Source organism: Muscardinus avellanarius, assembly GCF_963383645.1.
Source record: "Muscardinus avellanarius genome assembly, chromosome: 2".
Taxonomy (NCBI): Eukaryota; Metazoa; Chordata; class Mammalia; order Rodentia; family Gliridae; genus Muscardinus; species Muscardinus avellanarius.
Window position 1 is genome coordinate 76,204,048 of NC_137787.1, and position 14,732 is coordinate 76,218,779.

At 35.7% G+C, this 14,732-nt stretch overlaps 1 protein-coding gene across 4 annotated transcripts in view; it reads left to right on the forward strand.

The window, feature by feature from the left end:
- Positions 1-14,732, forward strand: part of BAZ2B (bromodomain adjacent to zinc finger domain 2B) — a gene marked incomplete at both ends in the record, with an annotated part of 142,422 nt that overhangs the window by 72,297 nt on the left and 55,393 nt on the right. For all 4 annotated transcript variants that reach the window (XM_080719844.1, XM_080719846.1, XM_080719847.1 and 1 more), the window contains 3 exons: positions 4,178-4,388; positions 11,523-11,615; positions 11,726-11,787. In XM_080719844.1, the coding sequence (XP_080575970.1) occupies positions 4,178-4,388; positions 11,523-11,615; positions 11,726-11,787 (366 nt within the window). The remainder of the gene's footprint in view (positions 1-4,177; positions 4,389-11,522; positions 11,616-11,725; positions 11,788-14,732) is intronic.

The following is a 14,732-nucleotide window of genomic DNA, read 5'->3' on the forward strand; positions in this document are numbered from 1 at the left end:
ATGATAACCTCCAGTTCTATCCATGTTTCAGCAAATGATATTATTTCATTCTTCTTTATGGCAGAATAATACTGTACTGTGTATATTTAGCATATATATACATACATATACATATATATATATTTTGGTGGTACTGGGGTTTCTGGAAGCCCTTGTACCTCCGGGCTACACTCCCAGACCTATTTTATATTATTTTTATTTGGAAACAGGGTCTCTTAAGCCAGAGAGGCTGGCTTTGAATCTGCACGATCCTCCTGTCTCTGCCTCCCAAGCACAGGGATTATAACCGTGCGCCACCATGCCTGGCTATATAGCATATTTTTAATTTATTTATCTGTTGATGGGCACCTAAGCAGATTGGTGTCATGGCTGATTGAATAGCGCTGCAGTAAACTTGAGTATGGAGGCATCTCTTTCATGTGCAGACTTAATTTCCTTCAAGTACATACTCAGAAGTAGATTGCTGAATCAAATGGTAGATATATTTTGGTTTTTTGAAGAACTTCCATACTGTTTTCTTTTTTTCACCATTTTACATATTTTTATTGGTGCATTGTAGTCATACATCTTAATGGAATAAAAGATGGTGGAGACATACATGTACACATCACCCAATTAACCCTTATGCAATTCCCACCCCAGTCCCTCCCTATTCCTCCTTCCCATGCTATTTTCATGCTGTTTTCTATAATGGTTGTAGTAATTAACATTTCAACCAGCAGTTACTAGGAGTTCCTTTCTCTTCACATCTTCTTGAGCATTTGTTATTCTTTTGTTTTGTTTTGTTTTTTTATAATAGTCATCTGACTGGTATGAGATGAAATCTCAGTGAAGTTGTTCCCACCCCCACCACCCCCCACCACAGGTCTGGAGATGGAACCCAGGGCCATTCAACCTCTGAGCTACACCCCCTGCCCTATTTTTTATTCTTTATTTTGAAACAGGGTCTCACTAAGTTGTGGAGAGCCTCACTAAGTAGCTGAGGTTGTCCTCAAACTGCGATCCTCCTGTCTCAGCCTCCAAAATGCTGGGGATTACAAACATGCGCCACCACGCCCGGCTTTAGTGAAGTTTTGATTTATATTTCCCTAATGGCTAAAGATGTTGAGTATTTTTTCATGTATTTTTCCATGTATTTATTGGCTATTTGTGCTACTTTTTTTGAAAAGTGTTCAAATAGTTGCCCATTTATTGTTTCAATCACTTAGTCTTTTGTTGTTTACTGTTTTGAGTTCATTACATACTGGTTATTAATCCTCTGTCAGATGAATAGCTGACAAACATTTTTCCCATTTTGTATGTTGTGTCTTCACTCTATTGATTATTTTCTTTGGTGTATAGAAGCTTTTTATTTTTATTTTACTTATTTATTCATTTATTTATTTTTGCGGGTCTGGGTATGAAACCCAGTGGCATTGGACCTCTGAGCTACACCCCCTGCCCTGTTTTTTATTCTTTATTTTGAAACCGAGTCTCACTGAGTTGCAGAGGGCCTCACTAAGTAGCTGAGGCTGTCCTCGAACCACGATCCTCTGGTCTCAGCCTCCCAAATGCTGGGATTACAAGGGTGCACCACCATGCTCGGCTGATAGAAGCTTTTTAATTTGATGCAATCTCATTTTGCAATTCTTTTATTTCTCCTATGTTTTCTTCTAGTAGTTTCAAGGTGTGAGGTTTTAAAGTCTTTAGTCCATTTTATGTTGGTTTTTGTGTAGGATGAAAGAGAGTGGTGTAGTCCCAGTCTAATTTATGTGAACTATTTGTTAAAGAGGCTGTCTTGTCACCAAATATGTTTTTGGCATCTTTGCTTAGAATGTGATGCCTATAAAACATTGTTTTTATTTTTGGGTTCTCTATTCTATTTCATTGGTCTACATGTCTGTTTTATGTCAATACCATGCATAAAAAAAAAAAAAACCTGTGGCTCTATAGGGAATTTTTTTTTTTTTTTGGTGGTACTGGGGTTCCTGGAAGCCCTTCTACCTCCAGGCTACACTCACAGACCTATTTTTACATTTTTATTTGGAAACAGGGTCTCCTAAGCCAGCGCGCGCAGCTGGCTTCGAACCTGCGCGATCCTCCTGTGTCTGCCTCCCAAGCGCGGGGATTACAAGCGTGCGCCACCACGCCCGGCCTCTATAGGGAATTTTGAATCGAGGTATTAAAATGCCTCCCATATTGCTTTTTTTCATTTAAGAATAATTTTCAGGGTCTTTTGTGTGAAGCAAATCTTATTTCATCAGTAAATGTTTTAATTTATATCTTTGGTAAAAGATAAGGACTTTTATTTTCTATATAACCACATATTATTATCATATCTTAAAATATAGTAATATGCCAAATAACAAGGCTCTGACCAACGATTGACCACCTAACTAGCAGCAATAACATAGATTATAATGGAGCTGAAAAATTCCTATCACCTAGTTGCATTGTAGCCATCATAACATTAAAGCAGAATGCTTCACTCCTCATGGGTTTGTGGTGATTCTGTTGTAAACAAACTTGCACTTCCAGTCATATGAAAGTATAGCACATATAAGTATGCTAAGTACTTGATAAAGTAATATATGCCTATACTACTGGTAACTGTTTACTATAGTCTATTTTCATTGTGTAGAGTACTCTGTCACTTACTAGCAAAAGAAATTTACTATAAAACAGTGTCCTTTGTGTCACTGACAGCCTCATACAACTCACATTTACCGCACCCTTCACTGCAGCATTTTCTCTTGTTCTTGATTTAATCTCATGCTATTTCTTTGTCATGTCCTTAAGATCAACAGCCTGTACCATATATGTATCATGTAGCCTAGGTGTAAATTAGCTATACCATCTAGTCTGTGTCAGTGCCTCTATGATGTTTGCACAATGACAAAATTGTCTAATGACTTATTTCTCATATCCTTGTCATTAAGTATAAATAAGTCCTTGATATCAAATATTAGTCATTAATCATATATGTGAATCAGTATCCAAGTAAGGTACAAAAATTAGGATTGTTTAATACATATTTTAAGACTAATCTAATCTTCCAACAGTTTTTTTTTTACGCCTCATAATTTAGTTTTTGAAGATACTAGGCCTCTGTGAAATTACCTATGGACTAGATTTTGCTGTACAGTTAGATTGACATATATCTCTAACCTTACTTTTCCTTTAAGGTTATAGTAATTAAATCTAGAGGCTTGATTAAATCCAAGTTTGATTTGGGACAGGCAATATTACTTTACATGTGAGAGTGTGAGCCACCATTAGAAAATGAACATTGGTCTGATTGTGTCTGTTTTTGATATTAGAAAGTCCATTCAAATTCAATGCTTGAATTCATTAATTCATTAAGTACTCAAAATGCTGATACTCTAACTCTTTTGGTTTCATTTATTAGCTATAATATCCCTATCAAGAGAAATATTCATGTGTTATTGGAGTAGCCTAATATATCGGTCAAACTGATAACCTACACAAACAATCCATAGGTGGTTAACAAACAAGCAGTATTTCCAAATATTTTCCAACTTTATGGTCATTATAATTAGGAAATGATTAAGATACAAGAATCTCTAAGCCAGGCATGGTTGTATAGTCCTAGCTTCTCAGGAGGCTGAGGCCTGAGGATCATAAATTGGAGGCTAGCCTCAGCAACTTAGTGAGAGCCTGTCTCAAAATAAACTAAAAAAGAGTTAAAGGTGTAGCTCAGTGGTAGAGCTGTTTAGTTAGCATGTGCAAAGCTCTGGGTTTGATCTGCAGTACCATAAAAAAGAAGAAGAAATAAAGGTATATCTCTGTATGATAGATACAGACATAAATCTCCGTATACTTTTAATTAAAATTTGTCATTTGAGGATATAAAAGTATGTCATAGGCCATGAGCAATATAAATTTATTTTAAAAATAAAGTCTCTACATGAGAAGGAGGGAGGAGGAGGGAAAGGGGTTGGAATTGGAAAAGGGCTAAATGAGTGATGTGTGTGTGTAAGCCTCTACCATCTTATACCCCATTAAGATGTAGGTCTACAGTGCACCAATTAAAAAAGAGAAAAAATATAAAAAAGAAAAAAGAAAAGAAAATCTCTAAAGTTTCAAAAATATTTACCTAGAATTTTCTGACATACTGATCTCCCCTTCACTTTTATTGTCTTTGTAATATATTATTTCTATAAATGTTAATTAAAAGGGAATGCAGTGGTGTCTTTTGAAAGAAGAGGATGTCATTCCTCGTATCAGGGCAATGGAAAGTCGTAGAGGAAGACCACCAAATCCAGAGAGACAGCGAGCAAGAGAGGAATCCAGGATGAAACGTCGGAAGGGTCGACCTCCAAATGTTGGCAGTGGTGAATTTCTAGATAACACAGATGCCAAATTACTAAGGAAACTGCAAGCTCAAGGTAAGAAACATACTGTGCCTAACCACCATGTAGCTAACACTGTGCTAATCATACTCGACCACGCACTAAACACATTTCTTATATTTTGGCTTAGGAATGATTGACACAGCTCTCAATTTCTAAAAAGTAGATATTTGTGTTAGAATAAAATGAGAAAATAAGGAGTCCCACTGGTAACTGGAGTTCTTTGATTAGGTAATTTTAAAAGCCATACTTATACACACATGCTACCTGTGTGTTTAGAATTACAAAGGCAGGAGTTAAGCTATTAAGGCTTGCACAGAAAGGGAATCAACCAGCACTTGGCACATGCCTTAAGGTCGTGCCAACCTTCTGGAAATTCTCCTTTTAACAGCTCCCGATTCCTTGAGGTGGTACATTGGAATAACTCCCAAATATGTGGATCTGTGGAGTAAATTTTCAATCAGAGAACTCCAATTACTGGTAAGTAACCCCAGTATTTTAGTTTGGGTTCTCCTGTCATCTGGATATATTATATATTTTCAAAATATTGACTTAATAGATTTATTTTAAAATACATTTTAAGATCACCAGAAGGTATCCTTTATTAAGCTCAAAGTTCTCATAATAACCTCAAATGCTTTTGTGTCAATTATGCATAATATTTGTTTCTCAAAATTATACATAATTAGCAACATGAAGTCATGCTATGTGTAGCACAGAGAAGGCTGAGTAAAATAAAATCATTCTGCTGTGGAGTTTGAGTCACTAGTTAAAATGTAAAGCTTCCTAAGGATTGTCTGAACATATCAATGTGTATAGATGACATATTTATAAGCATATATCTAAAGATATATGACAATATTTTTATGTTTTTATTGGTGCATAATATATGACAATTTAAAATAAAGATATAAGAGCTGGACATGGTGGCGCACTCCTTTAATCCCAGTACTTGGGAGGTGGGGACAGGAGGATCATAGGTTTAAGGACAGCTTCAGCAATTTAGCAAGACTCTCAGTAACCTAGTGAGACCCTGTTTCAAAAAATAAAAACAAAAAAGGGTATAGTATGGAAATAGAATGCCTCGGTGTTCAGTCTCCAATAGCAAAAAAAGAAAAGTTTAATAATAACAATATACTTACAAGACTAACAGAATTTTACTGCATCTTTTACAATCACCGTAGCTTAACACCAAAATCTAGAGGAAATGCCTTGAAATAGTTATTTCTATTTAATCGAAACACTATCATAATATTGACTGCTTTGATGCTGCTTCGTTTTTATTTTTTAAAACAAACATTTTAAAAAAGCTTATGAAACAAAATGCTTTAAAATGAAAGGCACTCTTTCTCCCCCCTCAGTGGAATCATTAATAGGTTTTGTTAATTTCTCCACAATTGTGTACACACCTGCACACATATTCAGACACATATATATTCTTATTGGTTTCCAAAATAAATGGACATAGAATGTGCATACTATTGAGCTTGCTTTTTTTCCACTTTATCTTGAATACTTTTCTGCATTTGCACTTATGAATCAATCTCAACAGTTTAATTGCTGATTAGTAAGTGATGCCACATTTCACTCCACCTTACTTCACCAGTCTCTTTTTAATGAGTAGTCTTTGGTATCACAGTATTGTAATTAATGCATATAGTACATTTCCAAGTAAGTGTCACACATATACTACACATATTTTCTGTTTTGGTAGATAGTGGGCAAAGACTGTCTTTAAAATGGTTATACCAATTCCTGCTTTGTTCAGTAATATCAATAGTATGTAAGTTAACAAACAGCCTAACAGAAAACTTAATATTCTATACGATTGTTTCTGTTGTAATATGTCAGTCAATATTTTAAATCTTTTTTTATTAATTGTAAGTAACCATTAAAATAACCAGTACTTAATTTGGTTTCTTGTTAGATTTTATCTTTCTTAACTTGTTTGGTTTTTTTTTTTTTTTTTTTTTGGTGATACTGTGGTTCCTGGAAGCCCTTCTACCTCCGGGCTACACTCCCAGACTTTTTTATTTTTGGAAACAGGGTCTCTTAAGCCAGCGAGGCTGGCTTCGAACCTGAGCAATCCTCCTGTCTCCGCCTCCCAAACGCGGGGATTACAAGCGTGTGCCACCACGCCCGGCTTTCCTAACTTGTTAATGAATGCTAACAACAAAAAATATATGAGTTTTAAAAATTAATATTGTAGCCAGGTGTGGTGGTGCACGCTTATAATCCTAGTACTTGGAAGGCTTAGAAAAGAAGATCACAGGTTCATGGCCAGCCTCAACTACTTTATTTATTTATTTATTCATTCATTCATTTATTTTAGCCTCAGCTACTTAATGAGGCCCTCCACAACTTAGTGAGACCCTGTTTCAAAATAAAGAATAAAAAATTGGGCTGAGGATGTAGCTCAGAGGTAGAATGCCCCTGGGTTTCATCCCTGGTACCACATACACAAACAAACAAACAAAAAATTAAATGATAGTACCTGGGGTGGAAACACATTCCTGTAATCCCAGTACTTGGGAGGCTGACACAGGAGGATCACAGATTCGAATCCAGTCTCAAAAGTTTAGCCAGACCCTAAGCAGCTTAGTGAGATCCTATTTCTAAACAAAAACAAAATGGGCTAGGGGTGTAGCTGAGAGGTAGAATGCTCCTGAGTCCAATCCTCAGTACCACACACAAAAAATGAAATTAACTGATAGCTAAGACATGAGCTCTTCATATTTTGTCCCTAATACAAGCATCATTATTAGTATTGAAAAGGAAATTTTAAATTTGCAAAATTAACTGTATTTTTATTGTAACAAAATAGAAGCTAATCATTCTACTTTTGCTGAATATTTTATCCTCCTTCCAGTTTTCAAACTTATGTTTAGACCATCACATCGTTCTCCCCTGTTGTAATGGTCTGTACTTTGCAAGTTATGATCCTTTTTACCTTGTTGTACATTGTGCTCATTCTCAGCATATTCATAAAGATTAAATATTTAACAGTAAATAAATAATTATTTTCCTTATTTACAAGTATATGGGAGTGTAGTTTACATGTTTTTTCTTGGGGAGAAAGGAAAGCAAAAATGAATCGCTTTATTCTTCTCCCCTTTACTTCTAAAAGATTATTTCTAACAGTTTGTGGAGGATTATCTGAGAGGATTCTAGAAGTTTCTAGAATTATCTTAATAGGACTCAAATAATCTAAAAAACTGTACTTAATTTAAAGAAAGGTTCAGAACAGTGTGGTAAGTATAAGTTTTGAATATTCAAACACTGTAAATGAGAAATATAATTTCCAACAGAATATAGATAAAAATCTGACAAAGATTGAATATGATAGAGGCTTTCAGTCTATACAAATCAACCTGCTTTTTAGTGGACCAATACTGTTACTATCTTAATTTTTCTAAAATATGAAACAGCTCCTGTCTACTTCATATCATAGAACATGAGATATAATATAGTCTGCACAACACATCATTATTATATGCCTCTAGGAAAAGTGCTGCCAATTGTCAGGCACATATTTATTTTAGAGATGTTAAAATGTTTTAAAACTCATATTAAAACTAAAGCAATGAGTTATATGCAAGCGATCTATAAGTCTTTGAAATTTTATTTCAAAAATTATCTTTGAAAGTAAAACAGATAAGACATTTTTAAACCATTAAAGATGTTTTTCAAATTAACATTTCAGATGTTAATTACTACATATTCAGCAACCATACCCAAATAAATGAGATGATATAGAAGGAGCTTAATCTTGGCGCCTAGGTGAACTTTTCTTTGTCTCTAACTCATTCTCTTTACTCCATGTTATCTCTAGGTTTTTTTCCTTTTATCTTTACATTTTCTTTTTCAACTGCTCGAAACGTAAAATATCACCCTTAATGATTAATTAAATTTTATATTTCTTGCTTAAGTGAAAAGATGACTTGAAATTTTTCATGTTTTTCTGCCCAAAGGGTTCAAAAATGAAAATTACTATGCACTTGTGTGAGGCTTAAAATTGACTGATATACTCACACACAAAAATGCATCTGTATCTATTATAGAATTTATTTATTAGAAATTAAAGTTTTAGCTGAGTGTGGTGGCACACACCTGTAATCCCAGTCCTTTGGAGGCTAAGATAGGAGGATTGAAGTTTAGAGTCAAGCCTCAGCAATTTAGCAAGATCTTGTTTCAAAATAAAAAATAAAATAAGACTGGGGTGTAGCTCAGAGATAGAGTGTCCCTTGGTTTAACCCCCAGAAGAGAGAGACAGAAAGAGCCAGAGACAGAATGAGGACAGGAGCTGAGCATGGTGGTATACAGCTATAATCTGCAAACATAGGAGGTTGAGATAAGAGGATTGCAGGTTCATGGCCAGCCTTAGAAATTTAGGGAGGCCCTCCACAACTTAAATAAAAATAAAACATAAAAATAGGACTGAGTGTGTAACTCAAAGGTAGAATGCCCATAGATTCAATCCCTAGTAACACGCGCGCGCGTGCGCGCGCGCACACACACACACACACACACACATACACACACACACACACACACACAGTAAAATCTCTATTAAAAGAAGAATTTAACGGTGCAAAAGACCATATTTAACACGCCGGATTGAAATCCCCGCGCCTGGGAGGCGGAGACAGGAGGATCCCGCAGGTTCAAAGCCAGCCATGCTGGTATAAGAGACTCTGTTTCCAAAAATAAAAAAGTATAAAATAGGCTGGGAGTGTATCCCGGAGGTAGAAGGGCTTCCAGGAATCCCAGTACCACACACACACACACACACAAAAGACCATATTTATGTTGCATTTCCTAGGAAACATTTTCTTAATCACTTAGCACATCTTCACATCTTAAGGCTTCTGCCTTTATAGCAGAATTTAGCAAAAACTTTCAATTCTTAAATGTTAAAGTAGGCCGGGCATGGTGCTGCGTGCTTGTAATCCCTGCTCTTGGGAGGCTGAGACAGGAGGATCGCGCAGGTTCGAAGCCAGCCTCAGCTACTTAGTGAGGCTCTCAGCAACTTAGTGAGAGCCTGTTTCCAAATAAAATATAAAATGGGTCTGGGAGTATAGCCCAGTACCACCACCCAAAAAAAAAAATGCTAAAGTAGTATTTATCTGACATTATTATAGTTGTGAATAGTATTTTTCAGGCATTTTTATCAGAGGTTGCTGGCTCTGGAGGCCAGTTTAGAAGATTTTTCCCCCCAAAGTATTTAGCATACAAGAGATCTTTTTGTGTGACCAGAGATTTTTGATAATGCCTATAATACCTCAATATTGAAAATTATTAGAATATTGGGAGATGTTTTTTAGCATAAGCTTCAGTTTTATGTCATTATACTTCCAACTTATTAGATAAATTGGACCATTTTATATCCCCTCTCCTTTTATAAAATGTTCATGAATGAAAATTATTCCTAGTAACTAGCTTCATTTAGTACAAAGACATAGGGTTAAGCTCTTGGCTAAAACCTCAAGATCTTCAAATATTGCTTAAAGATTCTTAGAGGTAGTAGCATATAGACTGTGGACTCAGAAAGACCTAGGTTTGTATCCTGGCTTTGCTATTTTACTTCTATGAGCATTAGGTATTTTATTTGCAAGCTGGACACAATAACACAATGTTGCTTGTGTTATAAAGAAGTTGTGAAGATTAAATTAAGATTAAGCTCATGAACATTTAAGACAATAGTGCCTTATCAAATAAGGGGTGGAAATGTGCTAGGGCTTTAGTTATTCAGGTATGAACAATTATGCAAATTTATTATTGATGAATATAGTTAATAGATTCCTTATGTTCCTTATCAGCTACAAAGTACAAAATAAAGTCTTCTGTAAAATGCTTTCTCAAATGATTTTTTTGCTGATATAATATACTACTTTTAGAGTTAAAAGTATTCAGACTAAACTGGGCATAGTTGTGCATGCCTGTAATCCAATACTTGGGAGACTGAGACAGGAGAATTGTAGCTTCAAGGTCAACCTCATCAGTTTACCACAATCTTTTTTCAAAATAAAAAATAAAAAGACCTGGTATTGTGAATGCTCCTGGGTTTAGTCTCCAGTACACCTACCCTCTTCCCAAAAGAAGTATTCATTCAGATGAAGTTTACTAGCATAGAAAAGCAATGACACTACATGATTTCTGTATTCATTGTAGATATCACCATAATAATATTGGATAATATTATTATAATAACAACCACCAAACCTCAGTAGCATACAACACCAAGCATTAATCACTTGTGGAATCAGCTGGAGTTTAGCTAAACTGCTTTGCTCATCTTGGCTGGACTCATTTACATGTGTGGGGTCAGTTGGTTCCATGTGTCTCAATTTCCAGCAGCCTAACCCAAATATGTTGCTATGATAACAGGCAAAGCACAAGAGCAAGATAGAAAGAGTACAAGTACATTTCCAAGCTCTATACTTATTACAGGTGCTAACATTCTCTTAACCATAGAAGATAACATTGCTGAATTCAGAATCAACTTTCCACCTCTTGATGGGAGTTGCTGCAACATCACATTGCAAATGATGGGGATAGAGAGAGAAATGAAGAGTTGGGGCCATTGATTACTGGCTTTTTACATTCAGCTTTATACATTTATTCTTAATAAATCATGAAAGTACCTTGTCCTTAAAACTCACTGACATTTTGCTTTCTTTTTATTTTAGGAGTTATATTCTCCCTCACAAGTTGAGAATATCATTTCACTCAAAAATTTTAACCATTAGCATAGCTAATTAAAATACAAGTTTGGCAGCAGGGCAGGGGGTCTTTTATTGGAGGATCTTGCTCTTTTTTGTGTATTTTGTTATTTTAAGACTGTTAAATTACTAGTCTTACATATTAGCAGCTATTTCCTACTAAGTGGTAATTTGAGATGTGGAAAAATGTACTTAGATGAACCTCTGATGAGGATTATGAGAAATATCTTATGTAGTTCTATTTGATTGTGTTTGATGAAATACTTTTGTCGCTTTCTGAGAACATGAATATGACATTTTCTACTACACCACTCTTTTTATTTGGCATCTACCTTCAGGCATTTTTTAAAACATATCCTTCATGATGATACTATACCACTTTTTTAGTTTTAGCTTAGTAGTTATATGAAGTTGTTAGTAATATTTCTTGAAATTTTGTGTTTTTCAGAAATAGCCAGGCAAGCAGCACAAATAAAGCTTTTAAGGAAACTTCAGAAGCAGGAGCAGGCTCGCGTTGCCAAAGAAGCTAAAAAACAACAAGGTGTGTGATTTAAATGATGATATGAATTTGAAAAGTAAGTGTGGGGGAATTAATAAGAGTCTTTTTATTATTTATCTGATGATAATCTGTGTTTTGGTTTCTTATCATAGCAATAATGGCTGCTGAGGAGAAACGAAAGCAAAAAGAACAGATAAAGATTATGAAACAACAGGTATGTTTGTGCATTGGAACTGACTTAAAACATGGTCCTTATTCGAAGAATCTATTTGTAAATGTACATGATTTTAATTTAGATTTTTAAAGTATATACTTAATATTAATGTTTTTTTGTTTTATTTAGAGCATAGTCATCTTCCATTAGTTAAAATCTTACCTCATTTAAAGTCAAGTCTTCTGTGTCCATGTTTTTGTTATGTTTTTGTTTTGTTTTGTGATGTTATGGATTGAACCTAGAGCCTCACATGTTAAGCAAGTACTCTACCACTCTACTTCCAAGGTTTTTTTTTTAATGATTACCAGCCAGGCATTGTGGTGCACACCTGTAATCCCAGTACTTGGGAGGCTGAAACAGGAGGATCCAGGTTTGCGACCAGCCTCAGCTACTTAGTGAGGCCTTCTGCAACTTAGTGAGACCCTGTTTCAAAATAAAGATTAAAATATTGGGCTGGGAGGTATAGCTTGGAGGTAGAATGCTTCTGGGTTCAATCCCCAGCACCAGAAAAAAAAAAAAAAAAAAAAGAAGAAGAAGAAGATTACCAGCCTGGCAGAGACAGTAGGATTTCATGTTTAAGGCCAGACTAGGTAAATTATCAAAACCAGTCAGACGTGGTGGGGCAGGTTTGTAATCCCCGCGCTTGGGAAGCGGAGATGGGAGGATCGCGTAGCCTCGCTAGCTTAAGGGACCCTGTTTCCAAATTTAAAAACTATATAAAATAGGTCGGGGAGTGTAGCCTGGAGGTAGAATGGTTGCCAGGAACCCCAGTACCATCAAAAAAAAAAAAAAAAAAAATATATATATATATATATATATATATATATATATATATATATATCATTGAAACCATGTCTCAGAAGGAAAGGAAGAAAGAAAGAAGAGCTGGAATGTAGCTCAGTGGTAGAGTACCCCTGGGTTCAATCTACAGTAAAAGAAAAACAGGGAGTGTGAAAGGTTGCCAACAGAGAACTTGTATTAAGTATTTTAATGTCTTGGTAGACTCTGAATACAAGTTGACATCCTAGACAGTTAGCAGACTTTTAAAATTAGTGTATACTAAATTAAATGGCTTGAGCTTTCAAATTTAGTAAGGAAATTTGGTTGTTCTAAAACATTCAAAAAGTGAGTTAATCATAGTGGCACATGCCTATAATCCCAGTACTTTGGAAGCTGAGACAAGAGGATCACAGATTTGAGACCAGCCTCAGCAACTTAGTGAAGCCCTATTCAACTTAGTGAGACCCTGTTTCAAAATAAAAAATAAAAATAGGGCTGGGGTATTGCTCAGCAATAGAATGACCCTAGAGTAAATCCCCAGCTCTATATGCACACATATTCAAGTTGTATAGAAAAAGATTTGCCCTTGTTTCTGAATGTTTTTATGGTTACTTAAAAACTATTTTAAAAAGACAAAAGAATCTTATTTTACCATATTCAGAGTTGCCTTATATCTACTATATCCCTCACCTTTGAGGTTTTCAAAATTAAGTTTGAATAATGAAGTAATTTTTAAAATCCTTACATGTAAAATATTAAATAACAAGGTATTCAGCCTCATTAAATTGAAGTGTAGCCGGGCATGGTGGCGCACGCTTGTAATCCCAGTACTTGGGAGGCTGAGACAGGAGGATCTCGTAGGTTTGAAGTCAGCCTCAGCTACTTAGTGAGGCTCTCAGCAACTTAGTGAGACCCTGTTTCCAAATAAAATATAAAATAAGTCTGGAAGTGTAGCCCAGAGACAGAAGGCCCCTGGGTTCCATCCCTTGTATCACCAAAAAAAAAAAAAAAAAAAAAAGAAGATTAAAGTGTATAATCTACTCTCCAATCTCTACATCTACATATTGATATAACATTAAAGCAGAAAGGAAGTGGTAGTCAAGAACTATTCTTTAAAAATAATTTTTAGGCTGGGCGTGGTGGCGCACGCTTGTAATCCCTGCACTTGGGAGGCAGAGACAGGAGGATCGCACAGGTTCGAAGCCAGCCACGCGCGCTGGCTTAGGAGACCCTTTTTCCAAATAAAAATGTAAAAATAAGTCTGGGAGTGTAGCCTGGAGGTAGAAGGGCTTCCAGGAACCCCAGTACCACCCAAATAAATAAATAAATAAATAAAAATAATTTTTAAAGAATAAGCAGTTATTTTTGAATGGGAAACAGAATCCATTGTTTCAGTATGTAAACAGCTGCTAAGTGAATGGCTGGGGCTTGATTTGATGTGGTTATCTCTAAGATTCATTCAAGCACTGTCTACAGCAAGACGACAGTGAAGAAACACTAGAGAAGAGAGAGCTGGGTTCTATGAGTTTGAGTTTAGTTTCAGGCAGCCTAGAATTAAATATGAGCCCTGCCACTTAATAATATGACTTTGGAGTAATTACTTCTAAGTCTGTATTTCTTCCATTGTAAAGGAATATAACTACAACATGTGAGGATTAAATGAGATGATGATGCTGGCACCAAACAAAAATACATATAAAACTTTAAACTCTACCACATATTATTTTAGCATAACTTAGAGCAGTAAATTGTAAACATGAATCCCTTTCATAGCTTATCGCGACTGCCAAAGATTGTAAGATTGACTTAAAATAAGTAGACTAACTGGGCATGATTGCACACACCTGTAATCCTAGTACTTGGGAGGCTGAGTCAGGAGGATCACAGGTTCAGGCCAGCCTCAGCTACTTTAGCAAGACCCTTTGCAATTTAGTGAAACCCTGTTTCAAAATAAGGAATAAAAGGAGCCTGGTGTGGTGGTACATACTTGTAATCCCAGCTTTTGGGAGGCTGAGACAGGAGGATCAGTTCACGAACAGTGTCAGCTACTTATTGAGGCCCTTTTCAACTCAGTGAAACCCTGTTTCAAAATAAAGAATAAAAAATAGGGCTGGGAGTGGAACTCAGAGGTAGAATGCCCCTGTGTTCCATTCCTAGAACCAAAA